Consider the following 25250-nt stretch of genomic DNA (forward strand, 5'->3'; position numbering starts at 1 on the left):
CTCTTGTCTTTGGTTGGGAGTTCACAAACCCTCTGGAAAATCCAGTAAAGGAAGCTATGCTCCTCTTCAGAAGAGGCACACAAAGGCTTGCCCACAGTTTCAGGGTTTCATGCGTCCCTTGAAGCAGGCATGAGCCCCAGGTTGGAATTCCCATTCTAGAGTAACACACCTGAGTAGGCCTCAGGCCCCAGGCTGGCCAAAAACTTCTCAGCAGCTCTGGCATGGAAACAGACTGCAGCCAGTCTATCAGTGCTCAATCCTAGGCCACCTGGGAAGGACAAGCTGCTGGCGTCCCAGCAATGCCCTGGTTCTCCTCGGTCCATGAAGGGGAATTGTGAGCAGGCCTCCTGTACTGCTAAGTATGGGAATCTGCCACCTTCGCCCTGCTTATTTTAACAGCATCAACCACCACAGATAATGTGCCATGGAACCCCTTGAAGAAGTTTTTTAAAAATAGTCTCAAGTCGGGCAGCCCCGGGGGGCGCAGCGGTTTAGCACCGCCTGCAGCCCAGGGTTTGATCCTGTGGACCCTGGATTGAATCCCACGTCAGGCTCCCTGCATGGAGCCTGCTTCTCCCTCTGCCTGTGCCTCTGCCCCTCTATCTCTCTCTCTCTGTGTCTCTATGAATAAATAAATAAAATCTAAAAAAAAAAAAAAAATAGTCTCAAGTCATTTGCTTTCACTTGTTGAGGTCCATGTTTTGTATTTTTCTGGCTGGGGTCAAGTGCTGCTGTCCCATCTGGCCACACCTGTGCTGCCTGCAATCTCAGCTCTAATCACCCCTCCAAAGTCCACCCAGCACCAAGACAACAAAAAAAGCAGCTGAAGGCGGGAGGGTGGAGCACAAGGCCGGAAGTTTGGCAGAGGAAGCCTCTCCTCTCCTGCACTGCTAGTTAGAGATGCTGACTAATCCTACAAGAGAAGCAGCCTCTGATTAGATGCGAGGTCACACTGGGAGAGTCAAGGAAACACCTCTTTCCTGATAACTGCCTGCCTCCTGATTGCGGCCCTCTGGCGCCAAGGCTGTAAAGCTGAAGTCTGCAAAGGCCTGCCCAGGCTTCTCAGGGCTGCCCCAAGGTCATGGAAAAGGATGCACTTAGGGTGAATCATGCTATATGCCAACCTCTCACCAACCAGCCCTGCTGGGGGCACATGGATTGAGGGTGAGGTGCTACAACCTGTCCCCTGGGTTCCAATTTTGGTTCCTCTACTTTCTCCTCATATAACTCTGGAGAAATGACAAATCTCTATCTAAGTTTCTTCATTCTGTAAAATGAAAATACAGTAGTAGTATCTACCTACTAGAGTCTGGTGGAAGATAAAGGAGAAAACCCAGACAACATGTTAAAGCACACGCAGACATAAAAAGTGCTCAGTAAACAACAACTAGAAGTTACTATCACTATTTTTTGTTGTTGTTGTTACTATCACTATTACTAAATTATGGGAAGCTTAGGATGGTGCAACTGGCTGGCAGCAGAGTTGGATAGGAACTGGGTGCAGGGTTCTACAACTATGTACTAGTGTAGCATGACTTTGCATCCAGACTCCCATTGGGCTGGGGGCCCGCATGAGCCCCAAGTGTACTCACTAGGTCCTGGTGTACAGTAGATGTTTACTGAATGAAGGAAGACAATGGAGTCAGAGCACGATGGCCAAGAAGACACAGAGAAAAGAAAGGAAGTAGGATGTATGGTGCCAAGGTGAAGATAGAGGGGATTTAAGCAGATAAAAGGCACAATGTCAACCTCCTGAAGTCACAGAAACAAAACCTCACAAGCCAGATTTTCTCCCACCCCCAACCCCTGCCACTTTGTTTCCTAAAAGAGGCCCCGCTACACTGACAGCCAAAACACATGACAAATAGGATCATCTGAGTCCATTAGCATCCAGGTAAGAACCACCACACACACTGCCTCAGCCAGTGGGCCTGAGCTGCTTATTCACTGTGGGTAGCTTCTGCAAAGGTGGAGCTGCCTCTCTGGTCGGCATGACCTGCAGCAACAGGAACTGGGGGACAGGTCTCCACATGGCCACGGCCATCTCCAGGTTTGTGTGCAGACACGAGCAAAACTACCCAGGTATCACAGCGTAGACAGGGGAAGAAGACACCTCAGGGTCCAGGATCACTGGCCTGTGAACCCAGACTGTGGCCACACAGGGCCTGGAGCCCACGACTGCATTAATGAACACAAAAGAACTTGAACAGCTGACAGCACTGTCACTGAGTAGAGGCTCGAGGGTGCCGCTCCCAGTCTCCCCAGAGCTGGACCTCTAAATCCACAACTGTACTCACCACAAGGGAGAAGACAGATCCCGAGGCAATGCACTCAAGGCAGTCTCTCTGATTTGCTGTAACTGGGGGTGGCAATGGAAACATCCTGAATTGTTTAGACGTAAGTAGACAGGGGAGCTCATGAGGAGAGAGGCGGGAGTGGAGGGAAGGAAGGGTATCTGTCTCCCATCCTTCATTCCAAAGAGCCACTAAACACAGAAGCAGAGACTCCTACCCTCTGGGCCACCAGCTTTCTCTCCTTTAAAAACAATCCCTGCCAATCCCTGCCAAAAACAGGCCTGCCTTAGCCCTCTACCCTCCTGCCTCTAGGCAGTGATGTCCAGCAACAGATAAGCCTGGGGTAGGGGTCTCAGTGGCCTTTCTCGTCTTCCAGTGAAGCAGTGCAAGAATGTCCCTTGCCCATGGAGAGGACCAAATCTTCAGTGAGCCCAGCTGTGTTGGCAGTAAATAGCTCACATGAATAATCCCAGACCCAGCAGATGCCCAAACACAGCCATACCCAGGCTATTCCTTTCCCTCTGCTCCCACCTGGGCCACTGTGGGCCAGGAGAGACACAAACAGATAAGCACCAGGAAGTGTCAAGCCCCGGGGTATCCCTCTGCTCCCAGCCCAGAGCGTAGGCCTCATCCAGGTGCAGCCTGTTGTGTATTTCACCTGCACCTGTTTATCAAACAGATGCCTCCTCAGTGGGCGGCCAGTGTGGCGTGGCCTGGCCCAGCTGGGGAAGGTGAACCAAGAGGACAGGCAAGGAATTGGTACCGCCAGAGTGTGCCGAGTCGTTGTGAGGCTGCTGGGGCCGGGGCCAGGAAGAAAGAACAATGCTGGTGCTGTTCAGCCCTCCTCCCAGAAGACTCACATGTAATCTGTGCAGTGAAAGTAGGGGACAAAAGGGGGTGCTATGACCCTGCTCAGTCTCCCCTAACATCTCTGCGCCAAAGAGGGGGCTCCCTCCACCCCAGAAAAACAAAGGGAAAGGGAGCCAAACAGCTGGCCACGTGATGTTTAAGGGGGCAAGGGGCACCGGCCTGGAGGCTCCTCCAAATTCCTGAGCAGCCCTCTTCTCTGCCCGACTGCTTACTGAGTCCCTCCCCAACCCACCTAGGATGCAGGCCCCCAGACCTCCCTGCTGATGGTCCCTGCCCCAGGATCTCCTGTCTCTTTCCCAAATCCTTAGTCTATCCGGCAACAGGAAGCAGCATCTCAGTCCAACAGGGGGATGTAGGTGAGAGGTCAGCCTCAGACACAGCAAACAAAAGGCAGGACACAGTCAGTTGGAGGGCCTCCTGGGTAGGCCAGGGCCTAGCCCCCAGCTGTGGCTGCAGAGTGCCTATGTGTGCTGGCCACTGTACTCCGTGGTATTCGATCCATGTCACTTAGTGCTTTCTCACCCCCAATACACACACTCCACACCAGGACACCAGGAGCTTTGGAGCAGCCAAGCTGTTTGCCCAACATCTTACAGACAGTACATTATGGAGAAGCTGGACTTGAATCCAGGCTGCTTTTAACCTGTAGGCCGTGCAGATGCTGAACTACCTAGGTTAGAGGCTTTCAAGAGAACGTGCTGAGGGAATGGAAACAGCACGAGGCTGTCACAGAGTCAGGGGTTGTGCTAGGCAGCCCTTAATGACATCCAGTGGGAATGAGACTGCCCTCAACATTCTCCTTGAAAGTCATCCCAAGCCAGACAGAACCTTAATGCAACACCACGAAGGCAGGTGGGGCCAGCGGATGTTGGGGAGGGAAATAGGGTCATGAAATGGGAAGAAGAAAGGTAGGGCTGGTAGGAAGTGCTGAGGGCGCCAGCTCCTCTCTGTGACACATTGTGAGGCCGTGGGCACCAGACCTTCTTACTCGTTGCTAGGGAATGTTTTTTTTTTTTTTTCTTTAATCCAAAATAAACCGGGGGGAGAGGGAGAGTAGAGGGAGTGGAAACAGTCACATTCACAACCATACAAGTAAAAGGGTGGGTTTTCAAAAGCCATCAAAAGCCAGCAGCCTTTGGGTGAGGAGAAGACCACTAAAAGATTAGCCTCCAAGCAGCCGGGACTATCTCCTGTCAACATCTGCAGCCTCGGCCCACCTGCTGGAGACCAGGCATGGCTCTGCCTCCCTGCCCTATGGCAGCCCCCTCTGCCCTCTCTGGGCCCAAGGGACCAGCTTCCTGCTTTGTTTCATGAGGGGTACAAGTCCCCTGCCACCACAGGCAGAGAGACTGCAGCAGTCAAGAGCACAGAATTCAGGTCTGCCTTGGTGACCAAGGATGAGCGGGACTGTGACTTCCTCAGGTGGAGACCACAACTCCCACCCTCACCCCACGCCCAGTATGCAGCAAGACCTCAACAATTCCTAAGAGTTTGTCTGTTTATTTATTTATTTTAAAGATTTTATTTATTTATTTATTCATGAGAGACAGAGAGAGAGAGAGAGAGATTGGCAGAGACACAGGCATAGGGGGGATCCCTGGGTGGCTCAGCAGTTGAGCACCTGCCTTCGGCCCAGGGTGTGATCCTGGAGTCCCAGGATGGAGTCCCACATCAGGCTCCCTGCGTGGAGCCTGCTTCTCCCTCTGCCTCTGCCTCTGCCTCTGTCTCTCTCTCTCTCTCTCTCTCTCTCTCTCTTTTTAAGATTTTATTTATTTATTCATGAAAGACACACACACAGAGAGAGAGAGAGGCAGAGGCAGAGGGAGAAGCAGGCTCCACGCAGGGAGCCTGATGTGGGACTCCATCCTGGGACTCCAGGATCACACCCTGGGCCGAAGGCAGGTGCTCAACTGCTGAGCCACCCAGACATCCCTTCCTAAGAGTTTAATAGGTGAACTGATTGCCACCCTCCTCTACCTCTGTCACTTCTTCCTGCCTTGAGAATAAAATCCAACTTCCCCAAGTGGCCTCCTAGGCCCTGTGGGCCCTGGCCACTTCCCACCTCTTCTTGCCCCCTCCTCTCCTGACTCACCCCTCTTTGCCCTCCACACTTCTGCCCTTCTATCTACATTGAACCAGATCTCCACTGTTGTTCTCCTTCCTGGCACCCTGCTCTCTGCTGGAGTCCAGACCAATTGTATGTACACGATCTGTGTGTTTGATGCTGGCAGACTACAAACTCCCTGAGGGCCAAGATTGCTCCGCACCCCTAGCACAACACCTCAATAAACATTTACTGAACATGAGAAGATTAACAGCCCCCTGACCTGACCCTGTCCAAGCGGGCTGTCAGATGACCAAGAAAATGAACAAAGAGATCAAGAGCGAGTAGGTACGGCAGTCATCCGGAGGCCAAAAGGACACAGTTCTGGGAAAGCCCCATTCTTCCTGGGCTGGGAAGCCAGTCAGCCTCCTATCTACATCAGGGGGCCTGGGGAGGCAAAGCCCAAATGCCCCGCACCACTCCTTATCAATCTCATCCGGTGGGCAAGGCAAAAAGAGCTGAGAGGCAACAGAGAAACAGGTTCTTTCCTTCTCCCACCTCACCATGCTGGAACCCAACACCGTGTCCATGGCCAAATTCTGGCTGGAGTCCCGAGGAGCTCTGAGAACCTTTCAACAGGTTCATGCCAATTTTCTTTAGAGAACAAACCAAAGCAAAGGTCCTACAAGCAACAAAAAGCTGATGAATTTGCATCTCAACCAGCTACAGACCAGCCAGCTAGTCAACTCATCAAGTTTAATTCAATAAATTCCACAAACGGCCCAACTGCTTCTCTGCAATTCACCCATCCACCAAGTTTGAAAATGTTAGGCCTAAGCAGAAACCTTGACCCTAAATCCTCCAGGCACTCCCAGTAGGCAAGGCATAGAGGAGACTCGTGCCTCCAAGAGGCAGCAGGCTACTTGGACTCCAAGAAGCAAGGAGCAAGGAAGCCAGAGAGATAAGCTATGTGGAATGGGCAGAGCTGTCCAGTAAGAATGCTGGGTCAGCAGGTTTGCCAGGTAGCCAGAAAAAACAAAATCACAGGCAGGAGCAAAGGCACGGATAAGAAGTTGATGTTCAACCTACAACCTGACCCTTCACCTTCACTTTGGTTTATAGAACGGACGGGTCAAGCCTCTCATGGGCTTCAACACCAGCTCAGCACTGTGTCGGCACAATCTCTGTGACTCCTCCCACTTAAACGGAGGAAGAAGCCAAAGTTGAGGCAGGAATGAAGTGACCAGCCCCAGTGCTGCCAATGCCATAAAATAACTTAAATCAGTGGACAATCTCAGGGGAAAAACCCAAGAATCTGACCTTCCACAGTAGGTCCCCCTGCCTCCCTCTCAAATCAACCAAAACAGTCCCTCAGTCTGGATAAGATGCTAAAAGCTTCATCTGGTGGGACGCCTGGGTGGTTCAGCGGTTGAGCACGTCTGCCTTTGGCTCAGGTCCTGATCCTGTGATTTGGGATCGAGTCCCACATCGGGCTCCTTGCGGGGGGCCTGCTCCTCCCTCTGCCTGTGTCTCTGCCTCTCTCTCTGTGTCTCTTATGACTAAATAAAATCTTTAAAAATAAATAAATAAATAGATAGATAAATAAATAAATAAATAAATAAATAAATAAATAAAAATAAAAACTTCATCTGGGGACGATGATTTTTAAAATCCTGGGTGCAGCCTAAAAGAATCCATCAAAGAAGGAGGCAGGAAGGGTCACGATCTAAAAGGGAGGAGAAAGGAGAGAGGAGGAGCCAAACACCCCAAACTGCTCCTTCTACAGAGTCATTAATCTGCTAACATCTCTTAGGCAAAGCAGAAATCTCGTTCAAGGAACAAGGTCTGAGTGACTCTCTCATCTCCCAAGACTTCTTGCTGATGTGCAGAAAGGTCTGCCAAGAACCCTTTAGGCTATTAGGAAATATTTCTGAGCAGCTAAAGGCTAAAGGTTATAAATGATACACTCCCTGCCCTCTCCCAGGTGGCCTCTGCATCCCCTCCATTTCTCCTGCCCTTAACCTGTTCAGCAAAGCTTCCCTAGCGACTGAAACACTCAGGAATCTCCTGGGACTATCAGGAAAGGGAAAAATAAGGACGATTCTACATGGGGTTACAGGCAGCAGAAGCTGGTCTAAAGCTTTTGTTTCCCCCCACTTATTTTTTTTAAGATTTTTATTTATTTATTCATGAGAGACAGAGAGAGAGAGAGAGAGAGAGAGAGGCAGAGACACAGGCAGCAGGTTCCATACAGGGAGTCTGATGTGGGACTCAATCCCAGGACTCCAGGATCACGCCCTGGGCTGAAGGCAGGTGCTCAACCACTGAGCCACCCAGGCGTCCCCTTCCCCCCCAATTTAGAACGCAAGGAAGAAAAGGCATGCCAGTGGTGTTGATTCAGAGGGTCAAACTTGAGCTATCTCCCTCTAAGGGGACTCACACGGCGGCTGGATGGCAAAGGCACTGAAAGAGACATTATGGAGTTCAACTACTAGGTAGCCACTGCTGGGGACAGCAGAGGGTAGAGGGAAACACTTCCGATCAAGGTTACCTGGGACAGGGGTAAGACAATAGAGGTGGGGAGCCACTTGGGTCCTACTGTTTGGTTTAATCTACTGACCTTCAGCAATAAAGATCCTGGAATGGGGTCAAGGGGGTGTGAAGGCAGGCATGCGGGGTTAGGTATCTTACAGACAAGAAGCCTCAGCCTGCATTCAGCAACACCAATGGTGTGGCAAAGGGAGAGGAGAGAACTAGTGTTATTTCTCTAAATACCCTCTCGCCTCTCCCAATGATGGCAGGCAGACAGAAGGCCATTGGGAGGAAATGTCCTTTGTAAAATCATAAAGCGGCAAAAATTGACAAGAAATAGTAGTTGACATGCCCTTATGAGACTCCATGATGGCCTGACTAAAAAACCATCTAGATTCTAAATGAATCTTCTATGGGGTGGAAACCAAGCTACTTCCTCTCTCTTGCTGCACCCCAGCTACTGAGTCAGGAGTTCCTCTTTCTCACAGCCAGAGAGCAACATATTCAGCGCGAAGGAAGTGATGTGCTACGCACTGGTAGGAGAGGAGTTCAGCAACGTTCCTAGGCGGTGGGAAGAACACCCTGGACTTTGGTGGTTCTGGCTCTACCGGGAGTCCTCAGCTGTGTGGCCTCGGGCAAGCCAGAAGATCTGTCTGAGCCTCAGTTTCCTCATCCACAAAACAGGGCCAATGACACGTACTCAAAAGGACTGGCTGACAATCAATCAGATGGGGTTTCTGCTCAACGGCAAGTGCTGCGCAGCGAGGTGGTTGGTCCAGCTGCCGGGTTTTCTCTGCCGTTTTGCCCTCTCCCAAAGCTCCCGTCCCTGGAACCATCCCGAGCCCCCGGAACCATCCCGAGCCCCCGTCTCACCTGACTCCGTACACAGGTACGAGTAAAAGCCCTCCGACTTGAGCATGATGAGCAGCGAGCCCCAGCCCAAGAGGACTGCCGAGAAGAGGAGATTTTCCAACACGGCTGTGCAGGCCATCCACCAGCGGCGCCGATGGGCAGTGGCCAGGGTGGGCGCCATGGCGCGGCGGCCTGGCTCCGGTTCCGCTCGGCAGTACCCTGCACACAGACCTCGGCGTCAGCGCCCGGCCTGGCCCAGCCCGTGCGGCCAAGCCGGGCTCCCGCCGCAGCGCGCGGGGCTCGTCACCCCTCCGCGGCCCAGGCCGTAGGTGCGCGCGGCCAAGGAAGCCCCAGCCCGGCCAGGGTCCTGCGCACCCTGCCCGCGGCCGGCTCGTGCGTCTGCCGTCAGCCGCGGGACAGCGGCCCCGGCCAGCAGAGACCCCTCTCCCTCGGCTCGTCCCGAGGTAACCTGAGGCACGGGAACAGGAGGGACCACCGCACGCTCAGGGATGTGGAGTTAGTCCTGGCTCTCCGTAGGTGTGACACCGGGTGGGGAGGTCCGGATACCTGGGCAGGGCCGTACCCGACGGTTGCCACTCCCTGGGACCCCGAAGGGTGCCCGCCCGCACTCGAGACCCTTCCCGGTAGCCGATTTCTTCAACCACAAGATCCGCGCACCGAGCCCGGATCGGCCCGCCCCCGGCCCGCTCATTGGCTGACGGCTGGAACCTGCAGCGCCATTGGCCGCTGTCTAGGTCGCTAGGCGCTGCGGCCACGCGAACCCCGCATGGGAGAGGCGAAGCCGGTTCAAACCGGCAGCGCGAGCCACCTGCGCGACCCCCGGCCCGGGCTGTTTCCTCGGCATTCAGTCGGTTCCCATGGAGGCGGACTCCAGTCCCGCCACCTCCCAGCTGCCTTCTCTATTCGTCATCTCTTCCCCGCCGTCTCTTCATTGGTCTCTTTCCTCTCATAGGCACACGTCTTCTCCCTACGCCCCGATTCGTGCGCCTTCTGCGTCCCCCCCCCCCCCCCGGCACCTCAGCACAGGACCCTGCTCCCCGAGACCCAGCTCACCCCTCTCCTACCTGCGTGTATCGGGCCCGGCCGGCGCCTTTTCTGCCTCCTTTTATTCCAGCGCTTTTATTCCGACCCCAAGATAAAAACACTGCCGCACGCTGATTGGTCGAGCAGAGGCTGGAAACAGGCTTGCACCAATCAGCAGCCACCCGCCCGCCCCGCGGCGAGCAGAAGCCGGTTCCGGCCGGACTTGGAGACAAACAAGAGAGCTGGGGGGGTCGGGGGTAGCGGCGGCTAGGGCTTCTCTTCTACCGCCTTAATCTGGAGTCACAGCCGGTCTGGGAATCCCCGGGGGCAGTGCCCGAACGCCTCTCCAGAGCCTCACTCCGAACCCTACTTGGGTTCGGTTCCCCCGCCGATGTTCCGGTACCCCCGGACTGCATGCCGGTCTCCCTCGCACAGCCAGCTGGGCTCTTACACTCCGTTCTGCGCCGTCCTGCTTCTGTGGTCCTCAGCTCTGTGCTCTGAGTGGGTCGTTCCGCTCCCGCCGCCTCCGCTGCCTCTGCCGCACAACGCTGCCATCCCCCGCGGCCTCGGGCTTTGTGTTCTGATTCCTCGCTCGCCTGCCCCCGAGTGTCCTCCATCCAGGCGCTGTCTGCACATCCCGGATCCCCGGACCCCTGTCTCGGCGTGGTGTGCCTCTTGCCTGCTCTCCTGATTCACAGACCTCTCTCGGGGGGCCGTTTGCCTGGCCCCTGGAAGATGTCGGGGATCCCTAGGTGGGAGTTCGGAACTTGTCTGTACCCTAGGACGGTCCCCTCCTGTCCAGGCTGCCCCCCCTCCCCGGTTCCCGCTGCCTTTGGTCCCCTGGGGGATCCCCACGCAAAGTTGACCGTCCCATCTCCATTGTCCTGCACCACCTCCACTCCCCCTCCCGTCCCATTCCTGGACGTCAACTTCAGGGGCCCTCTCTGCTCGGTGACGCAGCGGGCAGCGCCTCCGGGAGGCGCGTGGAGTCGGGAGGGCTCCGGACTAGCAGTCTGGAGGACCGCTAGGGCAGGGGATGGAGCCCGAGCACCGGACACTGGGCATCGGGCAGCCCAGCGGCATGTCCCTGATCGGAGTCGCTAGCCCGATCTCAGAGGACCCTGGGTCTACCCCGCGAGTCAGCTAGGTCTCCCTGGCACGCTTTAGGGGCCTCAGCAGTCTCTGGTTTCACGTCCCCGAATCCGAGGGCGCCCCCTGCCGTCGGGAACCCACGGATAGCCATCTTGCTCACACCCCGCCCGGCGCTGTGGGCCCCGGGGGAATGGGGGAATCCTAGCTGGTGACCCATCCCGTTACCCACCCCGCAGAACCTCACCTCACTTGAGACTGCCTGCCACTCGCTAAAACTTCAGTATTGCCCTTCCTCCTTACAGCCCCTTGCCTGAGGGACGTCTCCAGGCAGCTGTTCCACACACATCTCTGAACTGTTTCAAATATAGTTCTAAAATAATTCACTTTTGGGACGACTTCGTGGCTCAGCGGTTAGGCGCCTGCCTCGGCTCAGGTTGTGATCCAGGGATCTGGAATGGAGTCCCGCATCAGGGTCCCTGCAAGGAGCCTGCTTCTCCCTCTGCCTATGTCACTGCCTCTCTCTGTGTCTCTCATCAATAAATAAATATTTTAATAAATAAAATAATTCACTTTCCAGACCCTTGGGTGGCTCAGTTGGTTAAGCCTCCAACTCTTGGTGTAGGCTCCAGTGGTGATCTCATGGGTCCTGGGATCCAGCCGGCCTGGGGCTCCCAGCTCAATGAGGAATGGCTTGAGATTCTGTCCCTCTTCCCCTCCTCCCCCATGCACGAGGGCATGCGCCGGCTCTCTCTCAAATCTTTAAAAAAAATTTCACTTTCTATCCCCCAAACTCATTCTTTCTCAGATAATAGCACTACTACCTACCAAAGTTAGATACCATGAACCATCTTTTCAACAAATATTTATTGGATACCTGTTATTCTCCCTCTCCTTCACCCCACCCACAACCCACCAATACAGCCATTTCTCCTAAATATTTATCTAATTTGTCCATCTATGTCCCTAGGACTGCAATCACTGTTCATCTAACCTCCAGTCTCTGCCCTTCAAATACATTTCTTTACCCAACCCCATCCCAGTGAGCTGTGGGAAAGATAAATCTGACCTTAGTAAATCTGACCTCTGCTAAATTCTTCAGAATCTCTCTACCGTTTGTCCTATAGAATAAAGTTCAAGTTCTCTGTCCTAACTCTAACCGGCACAGGCTCCTCCCCACCAGTCTTTTCCTCTGCCTAGAGGGTGGTTGACCTGCCAGGTGCTCCAGTCACATGGAATTACCTTCGGTTCCTGCACATGCTGTTCTCTTACCTCTGGCCCTCAAACATAGACCATTTTTGGGACAGCACTTCCTTCAGGAAGCCTTCCCTAACTACTCCCCAAAATATTCTCCACTACCTTAGTCCAATGAGATTGCACTGTTTTATAACTATTCATTTGTCTCTCCCTTTTGCCACTGACTATGAACAAATATTTGGGGGCAAGAAGTATGTCTTACTCAACAGTTTACCAGCCCTTAACACAGAAGCACAAAGCAGATGCATAATATGGAGCTTGTTGAGTGAACACATGAACAAATGAAAAAGGGTGGGAGGTGTCAGCTTTTAGGGACAAAGGATTCAAAGTTGGATGATGGCAATTACCCTTTATTGAGAACTAAAAATTTGCTAGGTGCTTTACATAGTTTGTGTCCTTTAATCTCCACAATAACTGGAAGATGGCCAGGATCCCCATTCCAAAGTCCCCAGATGAAAAAACTGAAGTTTTCCATACCATTTCAAAGTGACAAAACAAGTATATCAAAACTGAGATTTGAATCCATGGCTATTTGAGTGAAATTCTGGGTTTGGTTCTTTTTTCAGTCTTTTTGGCAAGGGTACCAGCACTGCTGGCAAATCAAAAGAAAAAAACACTAAATTAGCAGAAGAAAATGCAGATGATTATTTCATTAGTTTTAGGGTAGGGAAGACCTTTCTACTAAGCATGACATGAAACTCAGAAGTCAAGAGGTGCCTGGGGGGCTCAGTTGTTAAACGTCTGCCTTTGGCTAAGGTCATGATCTCAAGGTCCTAGAATTGAGGCCTATATCAGGCTCCTTGCTCAGCGGGGAGTCCGCTTCTCCATTTCCCTCTGCCCCCCCCCTCCCCCCAGCTCTCTCTTTCAAAGTCTTTTTTTTTTTTTTAAGATTTTGTTTATTTATTCATGAGAGACACACACACACAGAGAGGCAGACACACAGGTAGAAGAAGCAGGCTCCATGCAAGGAGCCCGATGTGGGACTCGATCCTGGGACTCGATCCTGGGACTCCAGGATCACGCCCTGGGCTGAAGGCAGGCATTAAACCACTGAGCCACCCAGGGATCCAAATAAATAGTCTTTAAAACAAACAAACAAACAAACTCAAAAGTCAAAAAGAAAAATACTGTCTAAATCAAAAATTTAAATTTATATAGAGAAAGAAAGAAAACAAACAGCATTAAACGACCAGTCACAAATAGGGAAAGAATTAATATCCTTGATATACATAGGCATTTATAAATCAATGAGGAAAAGATGAACACCTCGATTGGAAATTGGGGAAAGAATATAACCAGATAACTCATAGGAAAAAAAACACAAATAATTATTAAAGATATAAAAAGAAGCTCAACCTTAGAATCATTATAGAAATTCCCATTTTAATGGTATAATTTTTGATGGTTAAAAGCAAAAAACCATTTTATTGGCACAAAGATTTTAACTTTTTAAGAAACTTTAGCATATTGTTTTTCTTGTACTAAAATAATGAAATACCATTTCATCCTATCAGACTGGGTGTGGGGAAATAGATCTTGCCCTCATTTGTGAGAATACAAAACCATGTAACTTTTTTGAAGGGCAATTTGAAGTACCCAAATCTTTTTTTTTCTTTTTAAGATTTTATTTATCCATTCATGAGAGACACAGGCAGAGGGAGAAGCAGGCTCCATGCAGGGAGCCCAACGTGGGACCGGGGTCTCCAGGATCACACCCTGGGCTGAAGGCAGCGCTAAACCGCTTAGCCACCTGGGCTGCCCAAAGTACCCAAATATTTAATGTCTTATCCTATTACCCAGCAATTCCACTTCTAGGAATCTCTTCTACAGAAAAACTTGCACAAGTGCAAAAAGAAATATGGACAGAATTGTACACTGCATCATTTATTGTATCAAAATGATTAGAAACAACCCAAATCTCCATGGGTAAGGGATAGGTTTAAATAACCTGTGTTATTTCTACATGATGAAATTCCATGCAGCCATTTTTTTATAAAAAGAGGTAGTTTTATATTTACTGAACATCAAAAGACATCCAGGATATATTAAGTAAAAAAGCAAGTTGTACAATGATATGATCTTTTGTTTTCATGTGCCCAGAAAAACATCTGAAAGGAAGGATCTAAAGTGTTCACAAGACTCTGAGCACTGCGATTGAAGAGGAAGCTGCTGTTTCTGTCCTGACTAGGTAATTCAACATGTGAGAAAATAATTCAGAGCAAGACCAAAAGGCCTTCAGTGACAATGGTCCCTCCCCTGTCCCTCAGGCTCCCCTGGGGAAAGAGGAAATCTCTTTTTTACTTTATACATGTCTATAATGTTAGTACTTTCTTATTATTAGCAAAGAACATTGTTTTTTAAATTTGTTTTATTAAATCTAGTGAGAAAAGTAAAAAGAATGCTGACCTCACTAAAGAAAATTTTAAAACAATACAAAAGTTTAAGAAGAAAATATCAGCCACAATCTCATCTCCCAGAAGAAAAAATACCATTTGATGCCTTTCCTTCAAATCTTTTTTTTTTTTTTTTTTAAGATTTTACTTATTTTTTCATGAGACACACACACAGAGGCAGAGACACAGGCAGAGGGAGAAGTAGGCTCCATGCAGGGAGCCTGACATGGGACTCCACCCCATGGGGATCCAGGACTCCAGGATCACGCCCTGGGCCAAAGGCAGGTGCTAAACTGCTGAGCCACCCAGGCGTCCCTCCCTCAAATCTTTTTTATGCACATACATCTTAAAAAAAAAAAAAAAAAAAGTCTGTAAATCACAAAATACACACAAAATAAGATTCTAAACATGGAGCCTGAGGCAAAAAGAAATGAAATTTATAAAAAGAAATCTTATTTTTTACACTTCCCATGATAGCATAAACAGTCTCCCATATTTCCCGTATTAAATACTCTTACACAATATGATTTTTCGTGGCTGTTTAGGAACCTATCATAAGCAATCTTTCTTTAACCGATCTTTTATCATCAAACATTTAGGTTGTTTCCCATTTCAGAAAAATGTTTTGCCAATGAAGAAAAGAATAGGCTTTGAGCCCAAAGAGTCCAGAACAACAGAGAAAAAGTCCCTGCAGTCACCTTTTTTCCCTTCCTGACCCTGCCCTGTGGGGTCTCTGCCCAGGCCTCCCAGACCTCTCTCAGAGCACTGCCAGGGCCCAGAGCCAATTGGCCTCCACTCTGACAGTTCCCTATCAAAGGGCAGAGGCTCCAGTATGTCTTTCCTGGCCCTGAGATATTTTTCCAGCAAAACACGATCTGATCCAGGGGCAGTTCAGATGCCTACCCTCCATCCATATACTTCCCACTCCCCAAATTTAGGTTCTCAGGGTGCTGGTGGCCCAGAGATGGGTGCAACATTCTCATACTGGGGTTCCTCCTGCCCTTCCTCATCCGCCAGCTTCTGGGGATCCTGCTCTTGGGAGCCACCCTCAGGGGCCAGCTCCTGGGCCCTCCCTGAGCTCTTGCTGCCATCCCCTAGCCCCCTGGCCACTTCCTCTGGCCCAGTTCCAGCAGACTCCAAGGACCTAGTGAGCTCATCATTCGGGGCTAAGCTGGGACTCTGAATGGCAGAGCCAGAGGCCAGCCCGGGGCTGCCCTTATTTCGACTAAGGGCCCGGCGTGGAGGCTTAGGAATGGCACTCTTGACCTTGGGCTCTGCCTGGCCTTTCTGGAAGCTACCAAAACGTCGGAGAACAGACCGGACAGGTCCCTCAGATAACTGGGGTGTCCCTGCCAACATATAGATCGTGGTCACAGAGCCTGAGCCCTCCAGGACACTGCCCTCAATGGCTTCCACTCGCTCAGCCACTGTCCAGCCACCAAGCGTGGGGAGGCGGCGGCGGCCAGTGGCTGAATCCCTGGGGCTGGCAGCACCAGGAAGGGTCTCATCCATTTCTGCTTTCTCTGAGCCCATGGACTCCTCAGCCTCCTGGCTTTCAGGACCCAGCTGGGCCCCCCGGGGGAGCCGCTTGGGCTTTCGGAGAGGACTGGAGATCTCCCCTGAGCTTCGGCGACTCTGTGGTGCAAACTTCGTGCCTTCGGCAAAGGAGACTGATGGCCGCTTGGCCCGTGCTAGGCTGGAAGTCCGCGGGATGGGAAATGGTGTGGAGGCGTCCTCGGGAGGAGGGACGGGACCTTCAGGCAGGCTGGCCTCTGGAAACTCTCCGTGGGCCACAGTGACCATTCCTGGCAGAGGAGACAGAAGGACTTGGCCAGAGCTGGGCTGGCCACCCCAATTCATCCTGTTTACTCAGTTTAGCATCTTCTGGGAAGCCTCATCCATAGGGCAAGGAAGAAGGTGAGGGTACAGAGGCAGGGAAAGGGCCTATTCACATAGACACTACTCCTTGTGCACACTTTTCTCACCACTCCTTCCCACTTTGAACTAATACCACACTGTAATCAAGCTGAAAACTCTTTCAGTGCCACACAGTCTTGTCCCTCTCACTTTGGGCCTCTGCGTGTATTGTTCCTTCATGCAGGAAGGTGGTGGAACACCACCATTCCCACCCCTCCTTAACTGTCACTTGGTTAACTAACTCCTACGGATTCTGCTAGACTCAACTCCAAAATCATGAGCATTGAGACATCTTGCCTGACCCTAACCACCCCTGACATGGCTGAATGATGAGCCCTGATTTGTATGTTCCCCATCAAAACCTATATCACTCTGTCCTACACATGCCTGATGACCACTCACCAGACACCAAGCTTGGTGAGGACAGAAGTCTGTCTTGTTCTTTCTCACATCCCACAGCTGGGAATTTAACCTGCACTGGAATGCGCACTTGATACACATGTGCTGAATGAATAAAGAAATGGTAGTGGGCAGGGCTGCTCGGGGCGAGTGGGCTACTGGAGGGCTACCTTCTTGGGGTGGCATGCAGTAGGCAGGGCTCTCGTCCTCTCCAGACTCAGGATCAGAAGAGAAGGAGTCGTCTGAGGCCCAGCCTGCAGAGGGCGGCTCAATGAAGCTGTGGTTGAAGGGGATCTCCGGGTCGTGGTGTGAGACTGCAGAGGGCTCCAGGTCAGACGTGGGGCTCCGTGGAAGACCCTGCCCCGTCCCAGCCCCGGACCTGCAGCGTCCACACTGACCTGTCACCCAGGGAAGCTTGTGGCTGCCAAAGGAACCACAGGGCAACGCCGAGCCAAGGCTGCTCAGTGCTCCCCAGACCTGCAGCTTCATCCTGGACATAGCAGCTCTGTCACTTGCTGGCCTGAGGGCACATGGGGTAGTCAGTGCAGGTGAGGACTAGCAGGACAAGGACCCTCCCGGTCCTGGGGTTAATGTGAGAGAGGCAGTGTGGCAGAGTGACTGCCTATTTCTGTGCTTCCCTTTGACTACAGAGTAAAATCCAAACTATTGAGTGTGAGATTTAGGCCTGGCACAGAGGGCACTGAATTGAATTCAAAATTCAACTAGAGGGGATCCCTGGGTGGCTCACCGGTATAGTGCCTGCCTTTGGCCCAGGGCATGATCCTAGAGACCCAGGATCAAGTCCCGCATCGGGCTCCTTGCATGAACACTGCTTCTCCCTCTGCCTGTGTCTCTGCCTTTCTCTGTGTGTGTCTCTCATGAATAAATAAAAAAATGTTAAAAAAAAAATTCAAATAGACCTAGGTAGCCGGTCTGGTCCAGGCTTCACCTCTCTGGGCCTCAGTTTCCTCATTTGTCAAGTGGGGACACCTCCTATCTATCAGACCTTTCTTTGGAATGCCAGGCACCTGATGGGGTTCCCCAAGATGCAGCTTTGTGTTATTACCCACCACTGAGTCCCAGTGCAGCTACATTTCTGGAAGGGCCACCACCTCCAGGAAGCCTGTCCTTACGCCCACCCCCAGGCTCCGTGCCCCAGGGAGGGGCTACTAGGTCTGTCATCTGTGAATATCCCATAGCACAGAGGAGGACGCTCAAGGATTAGTGCATGAACTAATAAGAGAGCACCACAGAGAGAATCCAAAAAAACAGCATGGGCTCTGTGATGTGCCAGGGTCAGGCGGGGTCACCTCAGGCCTCCACATCCTCCTCTGTGAATTGAAAATGCTAATCCTCCTGTCCCCATACTCCTGCTTGGAACCAAACCTCCTAGCTGCTGCAGATCTCCAAGGAACCAAGAAATGTGAAGAGATTTTGTAAAGGAACAAAGCTCCATGGAAGCAATATTCCCCTGCAGCAGGCCCCCACACCCCCACAGGTCGCTCTAATCCTTCCTATTATCTCCTTTTCTCAGAAAGCCACCATCTCTGCTAAACCACTGCTCAGACTTTTACATCCCCCTCCTTTCGGGAGATGGGGGGTTGGAGACCTGGTCTCTTCCCCTCTCTGCCCAGAGCTGCCCTGCTACTTCCGCCTCCCGCACCTTCCTCCTCTGGTCCCTGTTAATAAACCCTCAGCCATGTGCTACAGGTTTGAGTTTCACCAGCTTGGCACCCAGTGCTCACTGCTCACGCTCATGCAAGGTGGAAACTCGCCTATGGAAGGCTTCCAAGGAAGGCAGGCAGCTGACTCGGTGTCTCCAGGTCACGGCCACTGCCAACTACCTCATTACCTCTGACTTAAGTGTATGATGAGACCAGCCCTTCCCCACCCCTGAAAGGAACCTGGATGCCAGCCTGCCCCCATCCTGTGGCCTGAGCTGGGGGTGGGGAAGGGACAAGCCAGAGTTCACCTGTCCTTGGGGTCCAACCGGGCAGCCCAGCAGCAGCAGGCACAGATGATGATGCCCAGGAGGAGCAGCAGCAGAGGCACAAGGATGCCTGCGATGAGGGTGGCATCCTGACCATGAGGCCCTAGGGAGAGTGGGGGATGGACAAATATTCAGGGCCTTCTGTCTTCTATACAGCAGGTCTCATCTCCAGCTCTAAGTTACCTCCTCCCCAGAATCTTCCCCAGGCCCTTCCCTGTAGGGCCCTCCCATTTTTCTGAGAGATGTAGGCTGGACTCAGCCCAGAGGCCCTCTCCCCAAGGCACCCTCCCTGTTAGCCTGTCCCCTCCTGATGGTCCCTGGCCTGTTCCACAAGCCCTTGCTCCCTATTGTCGCTCCTAATATACATCCCCTCTATCACGCATGACAGTTACTTGCTCATTTCCTGGATCTAGCCTGATTTCTCAGGAGGCAGGGGCTGTCATACCTTCAGGGGTTCCCCAAAGCACCCATACAGATTTCAGGCATAGGGAATGTCTCCAAAATGAACCCAGCGTCCCTGGCAAATGATATATCCCTGAAGCCATATAAAGGGCCAGTCTTTCCCTGGTTACCACACCCTGCACTCTCCTTTCCACCTTACCCAGCTGGCAGGTCCCAGAGACAGAATTGCAGGGTCCCTCTGGGCATTCACAAGGAATAGAACAGTTGTTGCCATGGAAGCCAGATGGGCATGAAGTGTTGCAGCTATGGGGTGACAAGAGATACAGGCTGAAGGCTCAGTGAGAGGAGATAGAGGTGGGCAGGAGCCAGGAGAAGGTAAATTTCTGGGCCCTGATCCCCAACCCCTGCCATACAGACTCCCCTGGATGATGCTCAACCAGACTCCTCTGACCTCTGAGCCACATTCTAAGTACCCCTGGCAGTGTTAGGGAGAATCCCCTAGCCCCTAAGCCCATCATCCGGAGAGCCCACCAACAAGCTGCCCCTTGGCCCCCAGGCCCCCAGAGTATACTCTTCGGGCAAGATCCACCTCTCATGATCCTTATCCCAAGCACGTCTAGCATTAACGTGAAATAAGCAAGATGCCTATGGCATCCAGAGAAAAGTCTTCCAGGTCTGGAGGTCTGAGACCAGCTTTGCCCCACACTCTGGGCCTCAGTCCTCTCCTCCATAAAATGAGGTCTCTTCCATTCTGTCCTAGAGATAGGAAACCTGACGTTGGAGACATTGACCTTGATTATGTTTGACCACCTAAAGACCTCAGAGAAACAATGGAGTTGGAGTCCTTCCCCTAAATAACTTCCCCCACCTAGTTAGGAAGCCAGGCCTTTTAGATTAAGCATCACTCTGACCCTACTTTGGAAGGTGCAGACCTCACAATAGGAGGAATAACTTCACAGTTATGAGTATGCTGGGTGGGTATCTGGGAGGTGGAGAAGCCCAGGAAGAGAAATTCAGGAAACAGACTGGACAGAGGCCTTACCCAGGCCCCATCTCCCTGTCAGGGCCCCAGTCCTCACCTGGGTCCCCAGTAGCCAGTGTTGCAGACACATTCCCCAGTCACAGCATCACAGGACCCCTGAACACAGGTGGGGCAGGTAGAGCTACAGCCCTCCCCAAAGGTGCCAATCGGGCAGGGGTCTTCACACCTGAGGTGAGGTAAGACTCGGTTTTTGGCAGGCCAGGCCAGGCAGGGCAGAGCCCCCCCAGAAGGGTCCTACCCAACTTCCTCCATGCTTCTGGACTCAGGGCCCCAACTGTCTACTCCTCAGCAGTGAAGCTCAGGTGTAAACAGGGCCTTAAACTGGGGGCCCAAACTAAGAGTGACAGACTACAGATCCCTAGAGGAAGAAGAGAGCAGGACACCCAAGTGGGGAAGGAGCCTCATTAGCACCATGTCTCTCCCCTCAGTCTTCACCAGGAGCCAGGCCCCCAAGGCTGTGAATGTGTGTGTTGGGGGAGGGGCCAGCTATTCCAGAGGGTGTAGCTAGAATGAGGATCCTGAAGGAAGGTGCACCCCACCCTGACAAAGCCAGCCCTCTCACCTGGGCCCCAGCCACCCAGGATCACAACGCCAGCAGTGCCCAGTGTCTGGCTGACAGGCCTCCCCACGCTGGCAGTGGGGGCACTGCTGCCGGCAGTTCTCGCCAAAGGTGCCAGGTGGGCAGGGCTGATGGCACTGGGTCCCATTCCAGCCTGGCTCGCAGGACTCACAGCTGCCTGTGTCTGCAGAGCATGGCTCCTTCTGCTTGCAGTGGCCACAGCTGGGGAGAGAAGGCGTTCATGCAAGCACTGTAGAGTGGATGGAAGAAGTATCCACCCAGGCCTCCAGGGACATTGGAGAACATCCAGGTTTGAGGCACTCAGGCACTCAGGCAGGTTTGAGCCTCAGTTTCCCCGTATTGTACAACAATAAGCCTGGACAGATGATTTCTGTAGGATTCCAGCCCTCTCCTTCTAACTTCCCATTCCAGGACCCAGCCTTCCCAGGGTTCCAGGGTCACCAAGAGCTCCCAATCCACCCAGAACAGCCAAGGTAGCTTGGCCAACCTTCTCTTCAGTGTTCCCTCTTACCCTTTTTCTCCTCTCAACCCTCCTATCCATGCGCATGAAAATGCTTAAAAATTAAAACATGCGGGCAGCTCAGGTGCCTCAGTGGTTTAGCGCCACCTTCAGCCCAGGGCGTGATCTTGGAGACCCAGGATCCAGGCCCGCGGCAGGCTCCCAGCGGGGAGCCTGCTTCTCCCTCTGCCTGTGTCTCTGCCTCTCTCTCTCTGTGTATTCTCATGAATAAATAAATAAAATCTTTAAAAAAAAATTAAAACACGCCTGTTTCCAACACTATAATTTCAAGTTTATCTTATGTTTAAAAAAAGTTTTCAGGGCACCTGGGTGGCTTAGTTGGTTAAGCGTCTGCCTTCAGCTCAGGTCATGAACCCAGGGTCCTGGGATTAAGCCCCCTGTTGGGCTCCCAGCTCAGCTGGGAGTCTGGTTTTCCTTCTCTCTCTGCTCCTCCCCTTGGCTCCAGCCCTTGTTCACTGTCTCAATAAATACATAAAATCTTTAAAAAGAAAAGTTTTCTCCAGGTTTTTTTGGGATGTAACTGTCATAGTGCACTGTGTAACTTTAAGTGTACAGCATAATGACTTGACTTACATATATTGTGAAATGATTACCACGGTAACTTTAGTTAACATCCCTCATCTCATACAGGTACAAAAAAGGGGGGAAATGTTTTTTTTTTTTCTTTGTGACAAAAACTCTTAGGATCTCCTCTCCTAGGAACTTTTCCTTTTTTTTTTTTTTTCTCAGATTTTATTTATTTATTCATGAGAGACACAGGAAGAGAGGCAGAGACTTAGGCAGAGGGAAGAGAAGGAGGCTGCATGCAAGAAGCCCGACGTGGGACTCGATCCCAGGAATCTGGGATCATGTCCTGAGCCAAAGGCAGACGCTCAACCACTGAGCCACCCAGGAGTCCCATGTTGTGTTGTTTTCAATTGTTTTTAAGTAAACGCTGTGCCCAACGCCCCACGCAGGGCTGGAACTCACAACCCTCGCGATCAGAAGCTGCAAGCTCTACCTACTGAGCCTGCAGACGCCCCGAAAACGGATTTTTTATTGTGGGTGGGGCGGCCAAAGTCTGCAAGGTACTAAGTTGTAAAGGGACCCTGCCATCGTCTGTCACGGGGTTCATCTTTTATCTAGGTACAGCTGCTGGCACTACTACTGTCTGTCTCACAGTGACCGGACGAAGGGCTGGGCGGGGCTGACCCTAGAGCATCCCGGGTCTTTCCCCGCTTTCGTCCCGTCCGCGTCAGTCCCTGCGTAGAGCGCCGCGCCCCGCCCTCCCTGCGCCCCGCCCCCGCCCCCGCCCGCGGCCCCTCCCCCGCCGCCCGTGGCGGGGGGCCGTCACCACCCCTCCCCTATAGCCTCCCCTCCCCCCACCCGCCCCCCAACCCCCGCATCCCCGCTCACCTGTCGCGGCAGTGAGGCCCGTAGCTGCCGGCGCGGCAGGGCAGCTCGCAGCGGGCCCCGCGGAAGCCGGGCGGGCAGGCGCACTGGCCGGAGGCGGCGCTGCAGCGGCCACGCACGCACTCGCACGGCAGCCGGCACTCGGGGCCCCACCAGCCGGGCCGGCAGGCGCAGCGGCCGGTCTCCTGCGCGCACGGCGAGCCGTGGCAGGCGCAGCGGAAGCTGCAGCGGCGGCCCCACCAGCCCGGCTCGCAGCGGCAGGAGCCGTCGGTTTGATCGCAGCGCGCCGCCGCAGGGTTGCACTGGCACGGACGGCGGCAGGTGGGCGACCACCAGCCGGGCTCGCAGCGGCACGCGCCCGTCGCGGGGTCGCAGCGCCCGTGGGGGCCGCAGGTGCACGCGAACTCGCAACGGCCGCCCCAGCGGTCCGCTTGGCAGTGACACACGCCCGTGGCCGGCTCGCACTGGCCATGGGGGTGGCAGGCACAGATCTCACGGCAGTCGGGGCCCCAGTACTGGCCCGGGCAGCCTGCGGGGGTGGGGTGAGGTGGGGAAGGGGGTCGGTGGGCTCACAAGAAAGGGGGGCGCCAGGCCCACCCCCAAGAGCCTCAGACGGACCCTTGAACATCTGGCAACCTAACCTCGTGGGGCACAGCCCACTTCCTGCCTCAGACTCCAAACTACAGAAACCCTTTGCAGTAGCCCAGCTTCCTACTTCATACTCTTCAAGTGGCTGAGTGGGAGAAGCTCTGCCCAGAGTCACACAGAAGTAGGGTTTCATCCATGCCCCTTTCTCGCCTTCATGCCCATCCTCCCTCCCCCATCCCCAGCCCACCCCACTGGAGGTGAACTGAGCATCCTGAGTGTCCACCCGGCCTGGATGCTGACCGTGAGGTTCACAAGGGAAGCCACATAGGCCCCTAGTGTCCCCTTTAAGCCCTGATTCCTGCTCTCTGGCCATCCTGCCCACCAAATAAATCCTTTCCCATGGCCCTTTTTGTACCAGAGAGGGGTCTCCTTCCACCCTCCAGGCATGTATAAAGTGCACCTGAGGGAGCCGGAGCCTGAGAATGTGTCCATTTTGCAATTAACAAGGATCACCAGTATCTTTTTTGAGAAGTTGAACATGACCTGAAAGTCACAAAACTGAAATCCTGGGGAGGGCTTTGTGCATATGGGCAAAAACCAGATGACTCAGGGCATCTTCGGGCAATGCCTCACTTCCGGACTCTGGGCCTCAATTTCCTCAGTGAAGCTTGGAGGGATTCTGGCCCTGCTGTTCTGAGATCACATTTCTATGGGCTTTGCCTCCCTGGCTCCCAGGTTCTGCCTAGCAACATCATCCTCCAGGTGAAACTCAGGACTCACGGGAGTTGCATTGGGCCCCGAAGAATCCAGGTTTGCATCGACAGAGGCCCGGTTTCACACATACTTCATCTTCCTGGCAGGCATCTGGCCCCTCACATATGGCTGAAAAACATCCCACCCAGGTGGAAAAGACAGTGGCAGGGCCCAACAGGTGAACACTCTGCCCCTCTCACTGGCTCCCAGTCCTCTGCCCCCTCAAGAGCCATTCCCTCAGGGCTGGGGGTGTGTGTGTCAGGATGGACTCTAGCTCTAGGTCTCAGGAGGGGAAATAGGCCCCAGGACGGGAGGAAGAAAGGGTCACTGGGCTATGTCCTCTTTTCTTCTCGGGTGGGGATCCGTATCCGTTCTGGCTACTCACGGATAGTGCATTCTTGATCTTTCTGCCTCCAGCCTGGGCAGCACTGGAGCTCAGCAGAGGGGCTGTGGGACAGAGAGGGGTCAGCTGGGGGACAGACTAGCTCTGTAGGTAGATCACTGTCTCTGGCTGAGATGTAGGAGGCTGCCTCAGCCCCATCAGGGAGGCCTAGCCGAGAGTCACAGCCCTGGTGTCCCTAATCCCTTCCCTTTCCTTCCCGGGCCCTCCCACTTTCTGCCTGGAGTATCCACCACCCTCCAGGCTGTCCCCAAGCCCCCTTCCCTTCAGCCCCATGACCTCTTCCCTCATGTCCTTCTTCCATGCAATGCCTCAACACCAGTTCACCCACCACCCTCACATCAGATTCCCACAAAGACCCACCTGCTGGCCATGCAGACATGTTGTCCATTGGGGTCCAGCTTGGACCCTTGGGTCCCCTGTGTCCAGAGCAGCAACAGTGGGAGCAGCCTCAGTCCCATGGCGGCCAGTCCAGCGAGAGGGCTCCTGTTAGTCTGGCCCCCACGGCTCCCATCCCCCCTCCCTGCTTCCTTCCAAGGCCTTTCCTGAGGAAACCAGTGTGAAGGGGGCGGGCTGCCATGCGGCACCTCCCTAAGAGGGCGGGTAGGTGGGTGCTGGGAAGACCAGACACCAGATGAAAAGGAAAGCTGTGGTGAAGGCAGAGTGGGGGCTGTAGGGGCTGGTCTCAGTCTGGAGGGGGCAGGAAGATGTCCCAGGATACTGGGGACAGGCAAAGGTATAGGGTGAGAGTGGGAGCCACGTCTTTCCATTAGGTCATATTACCCAAGTGAGGCCCTAGCAGGAGAAGCTCCCCACCCACAACCCCACCCACAACCAACAAGACCCTGTGAGGAAACCTCAGCCTGCCCTTGGTCCTGGCAGAGCCAGGTAG

At 53.2% G+C, this 25250-nt stretch overlaps 2 protein-coding genes across 10 annotated transcripts in view; both read right to left on the reverse strand.

The window, feature by feature from the left end:
- SLC43A2 (solute carrier family 43 member 2) overlaps positions 1–10799 on the reverse strand; it is a 42633-nt gene extending 31834 nt beyond the window's left edge. For 2 of the 8 annotated variants that reach the window (XM_072741128.1, XM_072741109.1), the window contains exons 1-2: positions 9422–9679; positions 8614–8811 (exon numbers count right to left, since the gene is read on the reverse strand). In XM_072741128.1, coding sequence (XP_072597229.1) covers positions 8614–8773 — 160 coding nt within the window. In that variant the 5' untranslated portion in view covers positions 8774–8811; positions 9422–9679. Of the gene's footprint in view, positions 1–8613; positions 8812–9159 lie in introns of all 8 variants that reach the window. The other 6 variants (XM_026016300.2, XM_026016298.2, XM_072741118.1 and 3 more) reach the window with 5 other exon arrangements.
- A 1517-nt stretch (positions 10800–12316) lies between these two features.
- Positions 12317–25171, reverse strand: SCARF1 (scavenger receptor class F member 1). 2 transcript variants are annotated; one of them, XM_072741075.1, is made up of 11 exons: positions 24722–25168; positions 24344–24405; positions 23986–24087; positions 22621–23146; positions 20688–20906; positions 20163–20291; positions 19283–19386; positions 18664–18784; positions 17090–17211; positions 16862–17005; positions 12317–16180 (listed from the first exon to the last, which is right to left on the reverse strand). In XM_072741075.1, the coding sequence occupies exons 1-11, from the start codon at positions 25126–25128 to the stop codon at positions 15318–15320; spliced, it is 2799 nt and encodes a 932-aa protein (XP_072597176.1). In that variant the 5' UTR covers positions 25129–25168; the 3' UTR covers positions 12317–15317. The 2 variants fall into 2 exon arrangements, with proteins under 2 accessions (XP_072597176.1, XP_072597180.1); XM_072741079.1 differs by having other exon boundaries at positions 13854–16180; positions 16862–16968; positions 24722–25171.
- Positions 25172–25250: the final 79 nt, after the last annotated feature.

The sequence above is a fragment of the Vulpes vulpes genome, chromosome 2 (assembly GCF_048418805.1).
Source record: "Vulpes vulpes isolate BD-2025 chromosome 2, VulVul3, whole genome shotgun sequence".
Classification (NCBI taxonomy): Eukaryota; Metazoa; Chordata; class Mammalia; order Carnivora; family Canidae; genus Vulpes; species Vulpes vulpes.

Coding starts and splice junctions, on each gene's coding strand:
- SCARF1 (XM_072741075.1), bottom strand. CDS start 25,128: ATGGAAAGACGTGGCTCCCACTCTCACCCTATACCTTTGCCTGTCCCC. Junction 17,006..17,089: donor CAAGCTTCCCTGGGTGACAG/GTCAGTGTGGAC, acceptor AGCCCTCTGCAG/TCTCACACCACGACCCGGAG. Junction 16,181..16,861: donor CTGCATGCCACCCCAAGAAG/GTAGCCCTCCAG, acceptor CTCCTCTGCCAG/GAATGGTCACTGTGGCCCAC.